Source organism: Mesocricetus auratus, unplaced genomic scaffold (assembly GCF_017639785.1).
Source record: "Mesocricetus auratus isolate SY011 unplaced genomic scaffold, BCM_Maur_2.0 Super-Scaffold_100010, whole genome shotgun sequence".
Taxonomy (NCBI): Eukaryota; Metazoa; Chordata; class Mammalia; order Rodentia; family Cricetidae; genus Mesocricetus; species Mesocricetus auratus.
This window is the reverse complement of record NW_024429194.1, coordinates 26,017,842-26,033,264: the sequence shown is the minus strand read 5'-3', so window position 1 is coordinate 26,033,264 and position 15,423 is coordinate 26,017,842. Positions and strand designations below refer to the sequence as shown.

Here is a 15,423-nt window from a genome sequence, read left to right as displayed (position 1 = left end):
AATCCATCTTGCCAACTTTAACAGATATCTGGTATAAAAACAAATCTGTTTTACACTGTATTCTCTAGTTGTTTCAAGTAGGCAGAATATTTGTGTTCTTATTATTTTAAATTTGTGTTCATATGCATGACCTACCCTCCATCAGTTTGGAGGTATCCAAGCAAATTGAATTCTTGATCAATTCAGTTGTGGCTGAAAAGCCTATTGAGTCCTCATGAGCTGTAAGAGTTTAGTAAATTTATAAGAGGAACCAATTAGTTGACAATGAACATATTTGGAGATCATCTTTTATGTATCATCTTTCAACATTGAAAGATTTTCAAATAACTTAAGGAAGAAGTGTAGACTTTTGATATCATACACCAGTAGAATATTAATGACAATAATTCTGTCAAGTGGCTACCCTTGGATGCTCCTACATGAAGACATTTTAGAAGTGAGTGAATAATGAACACCTCACTGCCTGTTGTCACAATTATACTTCAAAGCAAGGATAGAAAATATGACAGCACTGTGATGCATTGTCAAAGAATGAAAGGCATTACATTGTAAATAAAAAAATAGTTGATGACCATTCCCTACGATGTTTGTCCTTGAATCACATAGAATGTCCTCACAGACCCTAGCTTGGGTACCATCCTTGTGAAGTGCTTAGTGATAGCAATTAGGGACTACAACAGGTTTTTCATTATTAGTCATAAAACAAGTGGGTTCTTCTTGGCCACAAATTAACTATGCTCCAATTCAATCTCAATGATTAAGTAGCAGATAAAGAACAAAGGCCTGATTATAGTCTTGTTGCTTCCTTTGAAATATAATTTGTAAAGCCAACAGCTAGTAATTTCTCTGTTTTCAGTACTACTTGTACTGAAGTCTTTTATACTAAGAATTGTGTTGAATATTATATAATTAAAGCTCTTTATTTGGAGATCTCAAAAATCTAGCAGGTATGTCCATAGGTAATCTGGAAATACATATTAATTAGATACTAGAAAAATGACTGGATTACAATAGGAAAGACAACCAACAATGACTGTTCATGTATAAAAAAGGTTATGCTTTCTCATGGTGCTCTTGATGGTGGATAGTATGAAGAGCATTTGCAGAGCAGGGTCTATGTGTCATATACTGGGCTGTACAAATTCATGCTATTTTGTCTAAGGAGGTGATGTCAGACAATATATGCACGGCCTTAATCACTACTGTGTGGATTCCTAGATTTAATTTTTTAAAATGTTGTTTCACAGTCTTGGATTTCACCAAGGTCCTAAGATGTAATTTAGAAACTGTACCACCTTGCTCAGGAAACAGACCCAGGCAGCAAACACAAATACTTGTGTGTCTTCTTGTACTAAGGCTATGGGGGAAATTCTTTCAAAACATGCAGCTATCAATCATATGTACAAAAAATGAATAAACATTAAGATAATACATTCACATCACTATTGCTAATTCATTTTTTCATGGATATGTATTCATATAGGAGTGGTACTTGATATTTAGTATATGAATAGTTATACCAAAGGTCCATCTTTTTTAAATGATACAAGGTGTTGCAGCAGCAAAGATAAACTATATTGTGTATGTCAATTCATTGGACTGCATCGGAATTTGTCCAGATGAACTTAGGAAGAATGTTAGAGACTGCCTCAGCTATGTCCTGCTCAGAACTTCCATAATGCTACATAGGCACGAGACTCTGGGTTACCCAGTTCTTCACCACACTATTCACTTTTCCCAAAGTTACTACTGTTTAACATCTCAGTCTTTGCACTCAGTAGTGGGCTTCACTTAATTACTAAGTTATGTCTACTTTGTAGATAAGAAGCTGAGTGTTAATATAATAACCCAATGTTACCTTGCTGTCAAATAACAACCCTGGACTTGTTCTGGCACTCCTGACACTTTGCAGCATCCTTCTCTACTGCGTTTGCTACCAATCCCTCTCAGTCTCTGCTTCTATCATAAAGCTAAGTGAGACCAAATGTGGCCAGTTCCCGGAGACCCAGTGTTCAGGAAATCCAGCTGTAAGAGTTACTCAAACCTCTCTAATATTTAAGTTTTTTTCTTCTCTCCTCTGGAATGTAGACTCCATGGGGTACTATGGTAAGATTATTTCCTGTAAAGCAGCAACATCATACATGGCACAAGAAAGCACCTAAAATGAAGCTGAGAAATGTTGTCATCTTATGTCCCAAAGATTTGTATATTCGAAAATGCTTCCTTGTTAGGCTTCCCCACATTTGGAAATATAACATATGCAGATTTTTAAAAATAAATACACACTTCCAAGATGTTCGGTGTGGCTGAATTTATGTTGAGGTCTTTGATCCATTTGGACTTAAAGTTTTGTGCATGGAGATAGACAAGGATCTATCTGCAGTCTTCTACATGCTAGCATCCAGTTATGCCAGCACTATTTGCCAAAGATGCTTTCTTTTTTTCATTGTATAATTTTAGTTCTCTGTCAAAAACCAGGTGTTTCTAAGTGTGTGGGTTAATATCAGGGTGTTCAATTCAATTCCATTGGTCTACCTGTCTATTATCATGGCAATACCAAGATGTTTTCAGGACTATAGCTCTCTCTATGATAGAACTTGAAGTAATCAGCCTCTGGGAGTACCTTTGTTGTATAGGGTTGTCTTGGCTATCCTGGGTCTTTTGTTTTTCCATATAAAGTTGAGAATTGTCTTTTCAAGGTCTGTGAAGAATTGTGCTGGGATTTTGATGGAGATTGCATTGAATCTGTATATTGCTTCTGGCAAGATTGCCATTTTAACTACTTTGACCCTACCTATCTAAGATCAAGCAAGTGGGAAGTACCCTTGAATGAATTGGTACAGGAGACTGCTTCCTGAATATAACACCAGAAGCACAGACACTGAGATCAACAATTAATAAATGGGACCTCCTGAAATTGAGAAACTTCTGTACAGCAAAGGACACAGTCAAAAAGACAAAAAGGCAGCCCACAGAATGAATACAATAACCCCACATCTGACAGAGGGCTGATCTCCAAAATTTACAAAGAACTCAAGAAGTAAGTCTCCAAAACACCAACAGATCCCATTAAAAATTGGGTAAAGAACTAAATAGGGAATTCTCAATAGAAGAGTCTAACATGGCTGATAGACACTTAAGAAAGTGCTCAACATCCTTAGCCATTAGGGAAATACAAATCAAAACAGCTCTGAGATGTCATCTTACTCCTGTCAGAATGACTAAAATAAAAAACACCAATGACAGTTTATGCTGGAGAGTATGTGAAGAAAGGAGAACACTCTTCCACTGCTGGTGGGAGTGCCAACTTATACAGCCACTTTGGAAATCAATATAGAGACTCCTCAGGAAAATTGGAATCATTCTATCACAAGATCCAGCAATTCCATTCTTAGGCATATACTCAAAAGATGCACATTCATACAACATGGATGTCTGTTCCACTATGTTCATAGCAGCATTATTTGTAATAGCCAGAACTTGGAGGCAACCTAGATGCCCCTCAACTGAAGAGTGAATAGAGAAAATGTGGTACATTTACACAATGGAGTACTACTCAGTGGAAATAAACAATGGACTCTTGAAATTTGCAGGCAAATGGATGGCACTAGAAGAAACCATCCTGAGTGAGGTAACCGAGTCACAAAAAGACAAACATGGTATATATTCACTCATATGTGGATTTTAGACATGGAGCATGGGAGTGCCAGCCTACAATCCTACTGCCAGAGAGACTGGGAAACAGAGAGGATCCTAAGAGAGATAATCATGGTACCCCCAGAGAAGGGGAACAGGACAGGATCTCCTGAGTGAATTGGGAGCATGGGGGAAGGGGAGAGGGAGCAGAGAAAAAGAAAGGAGGAGAAGTGGAGGGTACAGGAGGACATGGGGGATAGGAAGGTTGAGTCAGGGGAATAATAGAGGAATGCAGGATGAGAGATACCATAATAGAGGGAGTCATTATAGGTTTGCAGAGAGATTAGGCGCTAGTGAGATTTCCAGAGATCTACAACTACCAACTGACAAACTAAGCAATATTTGAGAGGCTACCATAATTGCCTTTCTCGTATAATGAGATTGATGACTACCTTATATGCCATCCTAGAGCCTTTATCCAGTGGCTGATGGAAGCAGAGGCAGACACCCACAGCTAAACAGCGAACTGAACTCCAGGAACCCAGTTGCAGATCTGGAGTAGTGATGAGCAAAGGGGTCAAGACCGAGCTGCTGAAACCCACAGAAACTGCTGATCTGAATAAGGGGGAGCTCATGGACCCCAGACTGATGGCTGAGAGGCCAGCATGGGACTCATTCAGACCCCCTAAAATTGCGAGGTGAAGCCTTGGCAATCTATGGGGCCTTTGGTGGTACATCAATATTTATCCCTGGCATATAAATGGACTTTGGGAGCCCATTCCACTCAGAGGGATTCTCTTTCAGCCTGGACACATGGGGGAGGGCCTAGGCCATATCCTGGATGATACCACAGACTTTAGAGATTCCCCATGGAGGGCCTCACCTTTCCTGGGCAGAGGAGTAGGAATGGAATGGGAGGTTGGGTGGGTTGGTGAGGAGCTGGGGAGGAGGGGAGGGTGAGAGAGCTGGAAGTGACATGTGAAGCAAGTTTGTTTCTAATTTAAATGTTAAAAAGATAAAAAATAAATATACATATACTTCATTTTGTCTTTAGACCTGATTTTTCAAAATATGCAGAATATACATTTTGTTATTTAGGAAGAATCAGGAACACTCTCATGATGCCATAATATGAAGTCTGACAAACATCTTTGAAACTCAAAAGACCACAAGAATATTCAATTAGTGTAAGTAAAGTCTGTAAAAAGATTATCAAGCTGTGGCCTCTTCAGGCACACAATGTTTTCTCTGTCATTATGGAAAACATTAAAATAAATCAAACTCCAAAGATAACAAAAATTATTATAAGGTAAAACCTTGAATTAAATTTTTAAAAAATTTCTAGTCCAAAGAAGCTGTTGTACAAAAAAAATTACTTCAAGCGGCAAAAAATCAATAATATTGTTTCAATAAATATGTAACAGTTTTGTTTCTAAGGCAGCTTGTGCCTTTGTTTCTGTTTGCCCTATATATTTGCTTGGCAGAATCTTTCTCCCGGAGATCCCAGAAGAAAAGCCTCTGAATTTCTGCTTCATTTAGCATAGGCATCATGTCTCACATCTGAAAGGGAGCAATGCAACTGGAGAGAAGGCAGTAAAAGAGGAATGTGTGTTGGTGGAGAATTAACACATGGGCCATTTCAATATGTCTAGTGATTCTAGATCTGGAGTAGAGATTTTGAGAAATGTTTGTTGGTAACTAAGAAAAGAAATACATTTTTGATAATTCAAATTATGAAAACTATTTCACTATTCTACTGATAAGAAATATGTATTCAGATGTTATTTCTGGAAGTACACATTCATGACTTTTCTGGAGAATCCCTGACCAAGCTTTCTGCAAAATCTAACCATTCTTGCCTCTTACCTATATGGGATGGTTTGAAGGAGATGTGCCCTACATGTGTTGGGCATTTGAATACATGAGGATGGGCTGGGTGGTATGGCTGGAAGAAACAGGAAAGCCATCAAAGCCAGCAAGGCCAGGCTTAGACCAAAAGCCATGCCCCACAGCCAAAGCATCTGTGTTGTTGGGGAGAAATCTGTTATCTCAGATTCAGTGTCTGTAAATCTGTATCTTGCCTCTCTTGCCTCTCCCTCCTGAGACTTCTGGATTATGTCACAGTTGTCCATGTCGATAAGTAATGGAATAAAATTAAACCCAGAGAATCTTGTGGACTGTTTCATTGTGAACGATGAGACAAGAGGAGCTGAAGCCCTCAGAGTCTGCTGGGTGGCATTACTGGTATTATGTAAAATAATACCATGTTATACATACACTGTTTTTTAAAAGAGAGTGCATCATAATATGTAAGATTACCAATCCTAATGCTTCATCTTTCCATCATTATCTTAATGAGCTCAGGGCTTGAGCTGAACTTTATTGGGAATATGTGTATATTTTATAAAAATAAACAAAGCACGTGGGAAGATTATCAGAAAGCATTGGAAGGCACTTTGGAATGATTGAGAACGGACATGAAGAAAAGGCTGGGGGATAACCTTGGGCAGGTACTTCTGCACTTAGACTTTGGAATGAATTTAATGATTTTCTTTGAAAAATATGCCAGCCTGTTATTACAGTTACTCCTCCAAGCCAAGCAAATCACCCTCCTCCTTACAAATGCACTTCGTTCAATGACTTTTAGAAACACAGTTTGTTAAATGTCAAAAAAGGTGCAAATAGGAAAAATCAACATAGTAGAGGAGGAATATATCAAAAACAGCAAGAGTATTTATAAACAGAACCCATAGATTAGGGGCCCTATTTCTCTGCACAGTTGAATCAGCTTCTAGTACTTGAAAACAGGAAGAATACACCTATAAATTCTAAAATTTGCAGGCAAACTGATGGCACTAGAAGAAACCATCTTGAGTGAGGTAACCCAGTCACAAAGAGACAAGCATGGTATATACTCTCTTATATATGGATTTTAGACATAGATCTGGGAGTACCAGCCTACAATCCCACAGCCAGAGCGTCTGGGAAACAGAACCTTCATTCAATGCCTGATGGAAGCAGAGGCACTGCCCTAGCTAAACCCTGAGCTGAACTCAAGGAACCCAGTGACACTGAGGGAGGACTGGTTTAACTCCCAGAAGCAGCTGACCTGACAAGGGTTAGCTCTTGAATCCCAGACTGATGCCTGGGAATCCAGCATGAGACTGATCAAGACCCCCTGAATGTGGGTGTCAGTGAGGAGGCCTAGGTAATCTATTAAGCCTTGGATAGTAGATCAGTATTTATCCCGGGTATACAAATGGACTTTGGGTACCCTTCCAACAATGAGAGATGCACTCTTTCCCTGGACTCTCAGGGGACACTCTGGACTCTTGGGGGAGGGTCTAGGCCCTGCCCTGGACGAAATGACAGACTATGGACACCCCCATGGAGAGCCTCACCCTCCCTGGGGAAATGAGGGGATATTGGAGGGGTTGGTGGGATGGCGTGGGAGGAGAGGAGGGAAAGGGAGAGGGACCTGGAATTGACATGTGAAGCAACCTTGTTTCTAATTTAAATTTAAATTAAAAAAAAACTTGGGAAGTGTAAATTGGCTTATACCGGACAGTAATTGGTGAATATGAAACATCCATAAAGTCTGTTGTATTTATTTCATGATAAGTATTGGTCTAAAGTATTTGATTATTTGAGTGTAGATAACAAGTATACCAGACATACCATTCATTTTATATTTTCTTCCCTTTGATTTGCATTTTCCCCCAAATAGTTTTATTTATCTAAAGTTCTTCAGGTTCCAGCATGTTTATGAGTAAGGCACAACATGTTTTAATAGGCCCCTGCCTCCTCCACACACAGTCACCAACATGTTCACCCGGCTGGTCTGCTTGTCACAACTGGCAAGTCACAAAGGCACATCATTGTCACCCTGAGTCCACAGTGTACCTTAGGGTTCACATTTTGTGCTGTAAATTCTGAGAGTTTGGAAGAATGGCATGTGTCCACCATTACAGTGTTCACATGGGGCACTTTCAAAGCCCTGAAATTGCCTTGTGTTATTTCTATTCAACATTATATCACCTACCCACAGATTTTCAGTTTATAAAGCAATGTGTTCCTGGATTGCTTCTTAATTTGTACTGCACTTTGGAATTAAGAACTTTGAATCATTGTTGGAATGTAGATTGTAAGAGAAGGGTTTGTAACTTATCTGGGCAGCTACTTTACATAGCTAGAAATAATTGATCATTTTTTTCTTCCTCCAGGACAAAACCATCCATAAAGAAATCATGATTCAGTAAATATATCTTTACCTCCCAACCTTAATACATGCCAATATCCACTTTTAGGTACTGCATTAGTACCTAAGAGAGGCTTACAACTTCAATGGGAGTAAGTCAGAATTGGCATGTTTTATTTAGTTCTTGATAAGAAAAGGATACCTGATTCACGATGACATCCCACAAAAGACAACAGTCCACATAACTAGCGATCCCTCCATTAATGTGATAGGCTCAATTATGACATCACATTAAAGATCATCTGATTAATCTTCAAGTAAGTAGGATATTAGTAGTAATGTCTTAATTTCAGTTTCTTTGTTTTTCTTTTTGTATGTGAGAGCCAATACTTCTAAAATATAAGTGTCCGTGAATGTATCAAATGCATAGAAATAATCCACATGTGCCCCAAGTGAAATATTTACTTTTTAATTTTTATTTATTTATTTATTTTAGACCATGCAAAATGCCTAAGTCCTAATTACAATATTTGAAGCCTTTCAGAGTAGAGGAATAAGGTGTAAAAATACCCATACATTAAAAATCTTCAACAGGAAAATATACACAGTTTATTTCAATAAGTCAGATTTGAACATTTCTTCTTGTGGACTGTAGAGCCTTTGTTGAATTGGGGGAAGGTGGTGGAGAGGGAGAGGAGGGGAGGAAGGGCCAGCTGTGATTTGTATATAAAATGAATAAGAAATATTTTTTAAAAACTTGAATTGGGATCCCAACTGGCTTTCATTGCTTTGACCTTGGGAATGATAATTAACCTTGTTGTGCTCTCCTCTACTTAATGGGACAAATGGGACTGCTGTTAATCACTTATAATATCTATTGTGAAGGAAAGGAAGGTAACCTCAATGAAAAATAAACACACTTCATTGTGACAGGACTTTTGTTTCTGGTATTACTTCAGGGTGGTTGCTAGAGGCTTGTTATATTCATAAGGATACAGAGTCATAGACTCAGTGTTTGCCCATTTCATTACTCTAGAAACTGAGCCTAGAAGAACCTGCTCTCCCCAATCTATGGTCTTGCTTAGACTTCTGGCTGTCCGGGCATGATTTCCAGCTATGTAGGAATTGTTTTTAACAGGGTCTTGTGACTTAATTGAACTTTTGGGTCTGGAGAACAGCAATGAAGACTTGGAATAAGGATTGGAATGGGAAGTTACCTTGATGGATGGAATCAGGTTGAATGATTGTCATTAGCAAACTCACCAGTGGGTCTATACTTCATGAAAATGCAGTAGAAACCAAGCCTGATTCTAAGATTTGCAACACGAAGTTCTGCCTAAGTAAAGGTTTTACCACCTGTCTAATGATATTGAAATATCTCCAAATACCTGAAAGCCCTTTAATCTGCAAAAAGGCAGGAGGAGGACACTGAAGGGATGGAACATAGGGGTTCATGATATTGAAATATCTCTTAATACCTCAGAGCCTATTAAGTTGGAATGAAGGCAGGGCACTGAAGGGGTAGAACATGGGGGTTAGATGTGACAATATATAAGAGGCCGGAGACATACTGTGGTTTGCATTCACAGCTGAGCCATCAATCAGTAAGTCTAGAACATCAGGGTCAAAATATTCAGCTGTGTGTCCCAGGGGCTCATGGGTACTGGGATGATGACTTGGCACTGCAATCCCCTGGGCCCCAAACTCCACAACCCACCTGGATTCCTGGGAGTGTCTCTTGGCAGGCAGGGCAGCAGAGAAGCAGGTAGGAGAGTTTGGTTCAACTACCCACATGGCTGATGGAGAGGACCACACCCACCATAAAGGGGTTAGAAACACCAGCAGATATGGAGAGGAAGCCAGAGAAGAAGTGATGGGGAAAAAAAGAAAGAAGTTTTAGTATTGTTTAAGAGGAAAGACAGATTCACAGCATACCAGTATTTGTATAACAGTGGCTACATGGCAGGTTCCAGCAAATACTTTCAGCATAGGGTCTAAGGACTCCAGACATTTGCTTGTATGTCATCTGACTTGAGTTGGCTTTGATCACAGTGGATTTATATTTGTGACTGATCACCACACCATTAGTACATCAAAAAATAGCTTACATTTTGCAGATAAGAGTTTAGACCTTCTCAACTCATTTTACACATAATTTTTCTGATAATAAGAGAATAATAAAAATATATCATTTTAGATATTTTTATTTTGAAAGATTTGTAGCTAAGGTTTCTGTATAATGTATGTGGGTAAGCTCTGGTCCCTTATGGAATGCAAATCAAGATTATATTATTTTATACCTCAGTTATCTTTGCATTACCATAACTATGAAGGGATAATGCATATGGCTAGGAGTATCTATCCAGCTAAGCTAAGCATGAAAAGAAAAGTGTTAGTAAAATAAATGTTATGTTATCTCATAGTCACTGGTAACTCAGAATACAAAGCAATTTTACTCTGTGAATGAAAGTATCAGAGAAATATGAGTAGGAAAACCCTGGGGTGGGGCAGAGAGGAAAAAGTACACGAGTAACCATATATGGCCCTATGAAAATATCTTCAGTTGCTCTTGCAATGTGTTTTCAGAGAGCACAGAATTCTGAACTAGCAATTGGTCTTTTGGACAAAGTGAAAGTATCACCCATTTGCTTTGATGAAATTGGCCATTAGACTAACTGTTGGTTTTGAAGTTTTAAGGTCACATCATTTTTTACTGACTTAAAAATACCTTCCAAATAGGTTTTTAGTCTGATGACACTTGTTAGTGAACCCTTTTTATATTGTCTTTTGGTATGTGTGAAATATATATTAACAGAGCTGTAGAGATGGCTAAGAGCACTTCTTTATCTTGCAGAGGACCTGGGTTCAGTTCCTAGCACCCATATGGTGCCTCACAACAATCTGGAACCCCAGGTCCAGAAGATCAACACCCTCTTATGATCCATGCAAGCAGCAGGCATGCATATGATACCCACATACACAAGCAGGCAAAATATTCATACATTTAAAATAAAGTAAATAAATAAATCTAAAAAAGAAATATTAGCAATTTTAGTTGTTTTCAGGAAAATGACTCATATATGACTTTTGAAATGTATAATAGTAGCACTGAAATTCATAAGCACTTAACAGCTTCCTGATACTGTCAGGATGGATGTAACTTATAACCAGTGGGTTATAAGGTTAAGAAAACAATGTTGATAGCAGAGAGTGAGGAGTATTTGTGAACAGAGAAGACCAAGGAAGGAAGAGCTAGATTGTTGATGGCAAAGCTTTTCAGAGATAATAGTGCTGGAACAGAGGAGGCAACAGTCATCATCTAGCCTAAAGACACACTGACTTCACACTGTAGCAACAAGCTCTAGCAAAACAACAGCATGAATAGCAAGGATAGTTATTTTGTAGTTTAAGTAGTTCTAGGTAGTTTAAGTATCCTCTATCATAAATGCATAGGGTCAGAAATGTTCTGGCATTTAGATATCTGGGGGATTTGGAATATTTGCATACACCTAATTCTGGAGATGGGTCCAAAATCTAAACCAGGGTTTGATTGCTTTATGTAAACTATAGGTGGTGTCATACAATATTTTCAGTGTGTCTGAATCTCAACTGCAACTGCCATGTGAGCTCAGAAATAGCATAGCCCTGGTGACAGCTTTTCAGTACTCAAAGGTTGGACTCTGTCATCTTTTGGATTTTGGAATTTGTAATTAGGACACACTCAATTTGCCTGCCACTTTTGAGAAGTCTGTCAGTTCATCCCTATTTTACACAAAGATTATTGGTAAAAATAACCCCAAATTTTAGAAATTTTAGATGTGGGCCTTTTTCAAATCATTTTCTGAATTGTGTGACTTAAAAACAAGTAATTGACAGAGTATGCCTTCTGTTTTAGTATTAAAGTATACCTTGCTTACATACATCACAGAGTATATTTCTTGTAAAATAAAGCAGGCTTACTTAAGAGAAAGTTTGTTCCTTAAATAAATGAAAATATTCAGACAAAAGAAATATAGCATGTGAATTTATTAATAATTTTATTAAATCCTAATTCTTTCATTAATTAAATATAACAGTATTCCATCACTGAGTTCATAGGTTTGATTTTTCTGGATTGCAGTTACATGTCTTGGACTCAGAATTCAGGGGGTGTTGCTCTATGCTGGACCTAAACAGTTTTAAATATAAAGCATTTTTATATTCTGTTGAATAGCAGAATCCTGTGCTGGAAAGGGAAGCCAATGGTTGATCTTCCTATGACCCTGCTCTCTCATTTGGTCTAAGAAAGCAACTGAAAAACCATTAGACTTTACCATGAGGTACAAAAATGTGAGAAGGAATAAAATATCCCCTTTCTTTATTCTCACATGAGTTCAATTACTTAAAAACAAATACATGAATCTGTTGATAAAGGGAAAAGTTATAAATTCTCATTTTAGTCCTAAGTTCTCATGTTTAAATGCCTTGAGCGGACACAAGGAAAAGTAGATCGGCATTGCACCTCGTAAAAGTGTGATCAAAATTAGCAGTTAAAGCATTCTTCAAGTTGTAAAGAATATTAGGTATTTTAGTGTCTAATTAGTCTTCTAATTGTGCAAATAAAAGAAAAAAATCTTAAATATGATAATAGAACTTTATATTGGGTTATCACTTTGGGGAATTAAAATATTACTGACTAAAGTATGCTTTTACACATCTGGGTGAGCCATTTTAAAGCTGACTTAGAAGTTTTACTATTTAGCCCATCTGTGAAGAGCTTTCTAAAAAAGAGTCCAGTGATAGTCCTTCTTGTTTAGCACATTTATTCCTAGCAATGAAGCCATTCCCCGAGTACCACCAGCCATTATCATGGTATTCAAGTGTAGATTTCCCTCCCATTTACTGTCAATTACTGTGGGCTCCCTGGCATACTTTTCATATTGTGTTTGTAACACTATCATGTGTTCTTTCAGAAGATAAAATCAAGGCCATGAGACAGGCCTAGCTAGCACCTCCATCTGCAGCTTAGCAATGAATAGATACCCTTACCATTCCATTCAGCAGTCCCTAAGATACGAATTAATAGACTTAGTCTTCACTTTCTAAGTGTAGATAATGAGGGAAAAAGTAACTGACACACAGTCTCTTGTGTAGCTATAACTTGCTTACAGCTCCTATTAATAGACTCTGGTATCATGGCCTGCATGAATCATATCAACAGAAAAAAGGTGCTCTCTAAAGAGACCCAAAATATATGGGATATAAATGCCATGTTAGAGTTTTTATAACTTTATAGACTCTGAAATAGCCAAGTTCAGGAAACATTGAGTTGTTCATAAAGACGGCATTTCTTCTTCCTGAGATAAAGGAGAGCATGGAATTTTACTGAGGCTAAGAGATGAGCAAGTTTCCTTATTATTAGGACAATAGAGCCATTGACACAGCAGGTCTGTGCTGCTGCCTCATTAGATGCTACTGGGAAGAGTGAGCTGAGAGCAGCAAGCGAGCAAACACAGCCACAGTCATTATGTAAAGACTCCCTTGCTGCTTGGTACCCTAACACACTTGTCTTCTTGCTTATAAAATGTGCAATAGAGCCATAATGGACTTCCAAGAGACACCCCGAAAAATTAATATTTATTGTAAATTATATTTGTAAACAAATGGAGCTTGCAAGTAGCTCATTCAGGAGGAGTAAAGTCTCAGAATGTAGACGCCCTACTTTGTTGTGGTTCAGGGAGGAAACAGCAGGTCGTGGGTTTATTAGCCAGTTTCTAGGCAGAGTGGAATGGAAAGTGTCCTATATAGAAGAGCATCATGGTGAGAAATGTCTTCCCTTGGGAAGGATTACTTAAGCTAAAATGTGCCACCTTAGAGAACAGGATGTTTTTATTCTTCGCCTACTTTGAGATGAGAGTACTAATTGGCATGTTTGCTTTCATCCAGTCTACTCTGATTTTACCAACACTGGATGCATTTATCTCTACTGTAACTATGATGCATTTACAAGACTTAAACATGCTGCTATAGCCTAAATCTTTAGCATTTAAAGACTTTGTGCCTAAAGTGATGCTGCCAGAGAAATCATGCGACCTTTAGGGGTTGAGTTGGCAATGTGAGAATCTCTACATCATGGAGGTTTTTCCTTGAAAGACTGAGGAGTATGTTTCTCATCTTTTCTGGTTGGCTTCCTGGCCATGAGGAACATGGGCTTTTGTGCTGTGGTACAGAGACAGTCTCCAAACACTGTGTTCAACCAATCATGAAAAGATACCTTAAAACTTTGGCCATAAATGATCCTTCGCTTCCTTCCTTCCTTCCTTCCTTCCTTCCTTCCTTCCTTCCTTCTTTCTTTCCTTTTTCCTTCTTCCTTTCTAACCATTTCAGGCATTTGTTGTAGCAGCAGAAATCTGACTGACACAAGAGCCAAGAGGGAATGGTATTGATAATAGAGTTCCTGGTGGTTCCTGTGTGTTTGCTCAAATGAGTCCTTTCTCTACTGGACACTGACTACTTCAAGGAAAAATGTGATAACAACAACAGACTTCATATCCAAGACCTTCATGACACTAGTTCAGAGTTGCTCATTTTCTATGGTATAATCTTCTTGAAATTCCTGGTAGACTTGTTTTGCTGTAAACAATTCAACCTAAGTGAACTTCTTTTCTAACAATTTGTTAACATGTCCATTGGTCAATTTCTAGCAAGATAGACAAAAACAACCCTTCTGAGCAATCATAAAATCACACACAGAACTTCTTAGTTTTTCTTTATCCTTCGTCTAACAGCTATTAACAGTTGTCTATTGTTTAGCATGTCAAGATATTTCAGCAAAGGAAGGGGAACCAATTCTGGCCTTTATGAATTTATATAATATTGGATAAGACAGGCCAAAAAGCTACCTACAAGAATAAAATAGGTGAAATGAAGGTGGTGTTCCATGTCATTCTAGTAAAGTATTAATTTCCTTTGCACACATTTGAGAATTGGGTCAGGAAACAGAGAGGCACACAGAGGGTATTCAGTTCACCGGAAAAGTCATGGCATACCATCTTAAACTCAGGAACCCCAATCCTGTATCTTCCTCCCACCCCCATTAAAGAGTACGCTCCAGTTCTAAAAGTACAAAGAAGGGTGTACTGAATATCGTGGAAACAGCTCAAAGTATTCTGAGATTTAATATGTATCTGAATATATATGAGTTCTTCATGCACAGCCTTAAACAAAACAAAACTAGTAAAAAGAAAATAAATCTGTGTCTACATGGTAAGAACAGAATGAAGCGCCTGGATAATTAGCAATAGAACATCTGCTTCACCAATGCTAATATATTTTGTTTTTTTAAAAATTGCTTTAAGAGGAATTCTGAGTCCATTTGGTCCAATGTTGAGTGTTTTTGTTGCTTTGGGGTTAAAGGTGATATCATTTTAGAGTGTAAGCCCTAAAATCTGGATGTTACTATGGAATCATATCTTTTAACAGTTGGTATGAAAACTATTGCTGCCAACCCTTGAAAATAAACATCAAGAAAATGGACATTGATTATTTTTACAGCTAATTTAAATGGCCATCGAAGGTCAGTAGATATCTTGTCTAAGTGTGATATTTAA

At 38.1% G+C, this 15,423-nt stretch overlaps 1 protein-coding gene across 5 annotated transcripts in view; it reads right to left on the bottom strand.

The window, feature by feature from the left end:
* The window catches only part of LOC101834925 (SPHK1 interactor, AKAP domain containing), a 137,604-nt gene that overhangs the window by 107,225 nt on the left and 14,956 nt on the right, over positions 1-15,423 (bottom strand). For 3 of the 5 annotated variants that reach the window (XM_040753189.1, XM_005082529.4, XM_013122374.3), the window contains exon 2: positions 9,552-9,630. The exons of the other annotated variants lie outside the window; for them this stretch is intronic. In XM_040753189.1, coding sequence (XP_040609123.1) covers positions 9,552-9,630 — 79 coding nt within the window. The remainder of the gene's footprint in view (positions 1-9,551; positions 9,631-15,423) is intronic. 5 annotated transcript variants of the gene reach the window in all.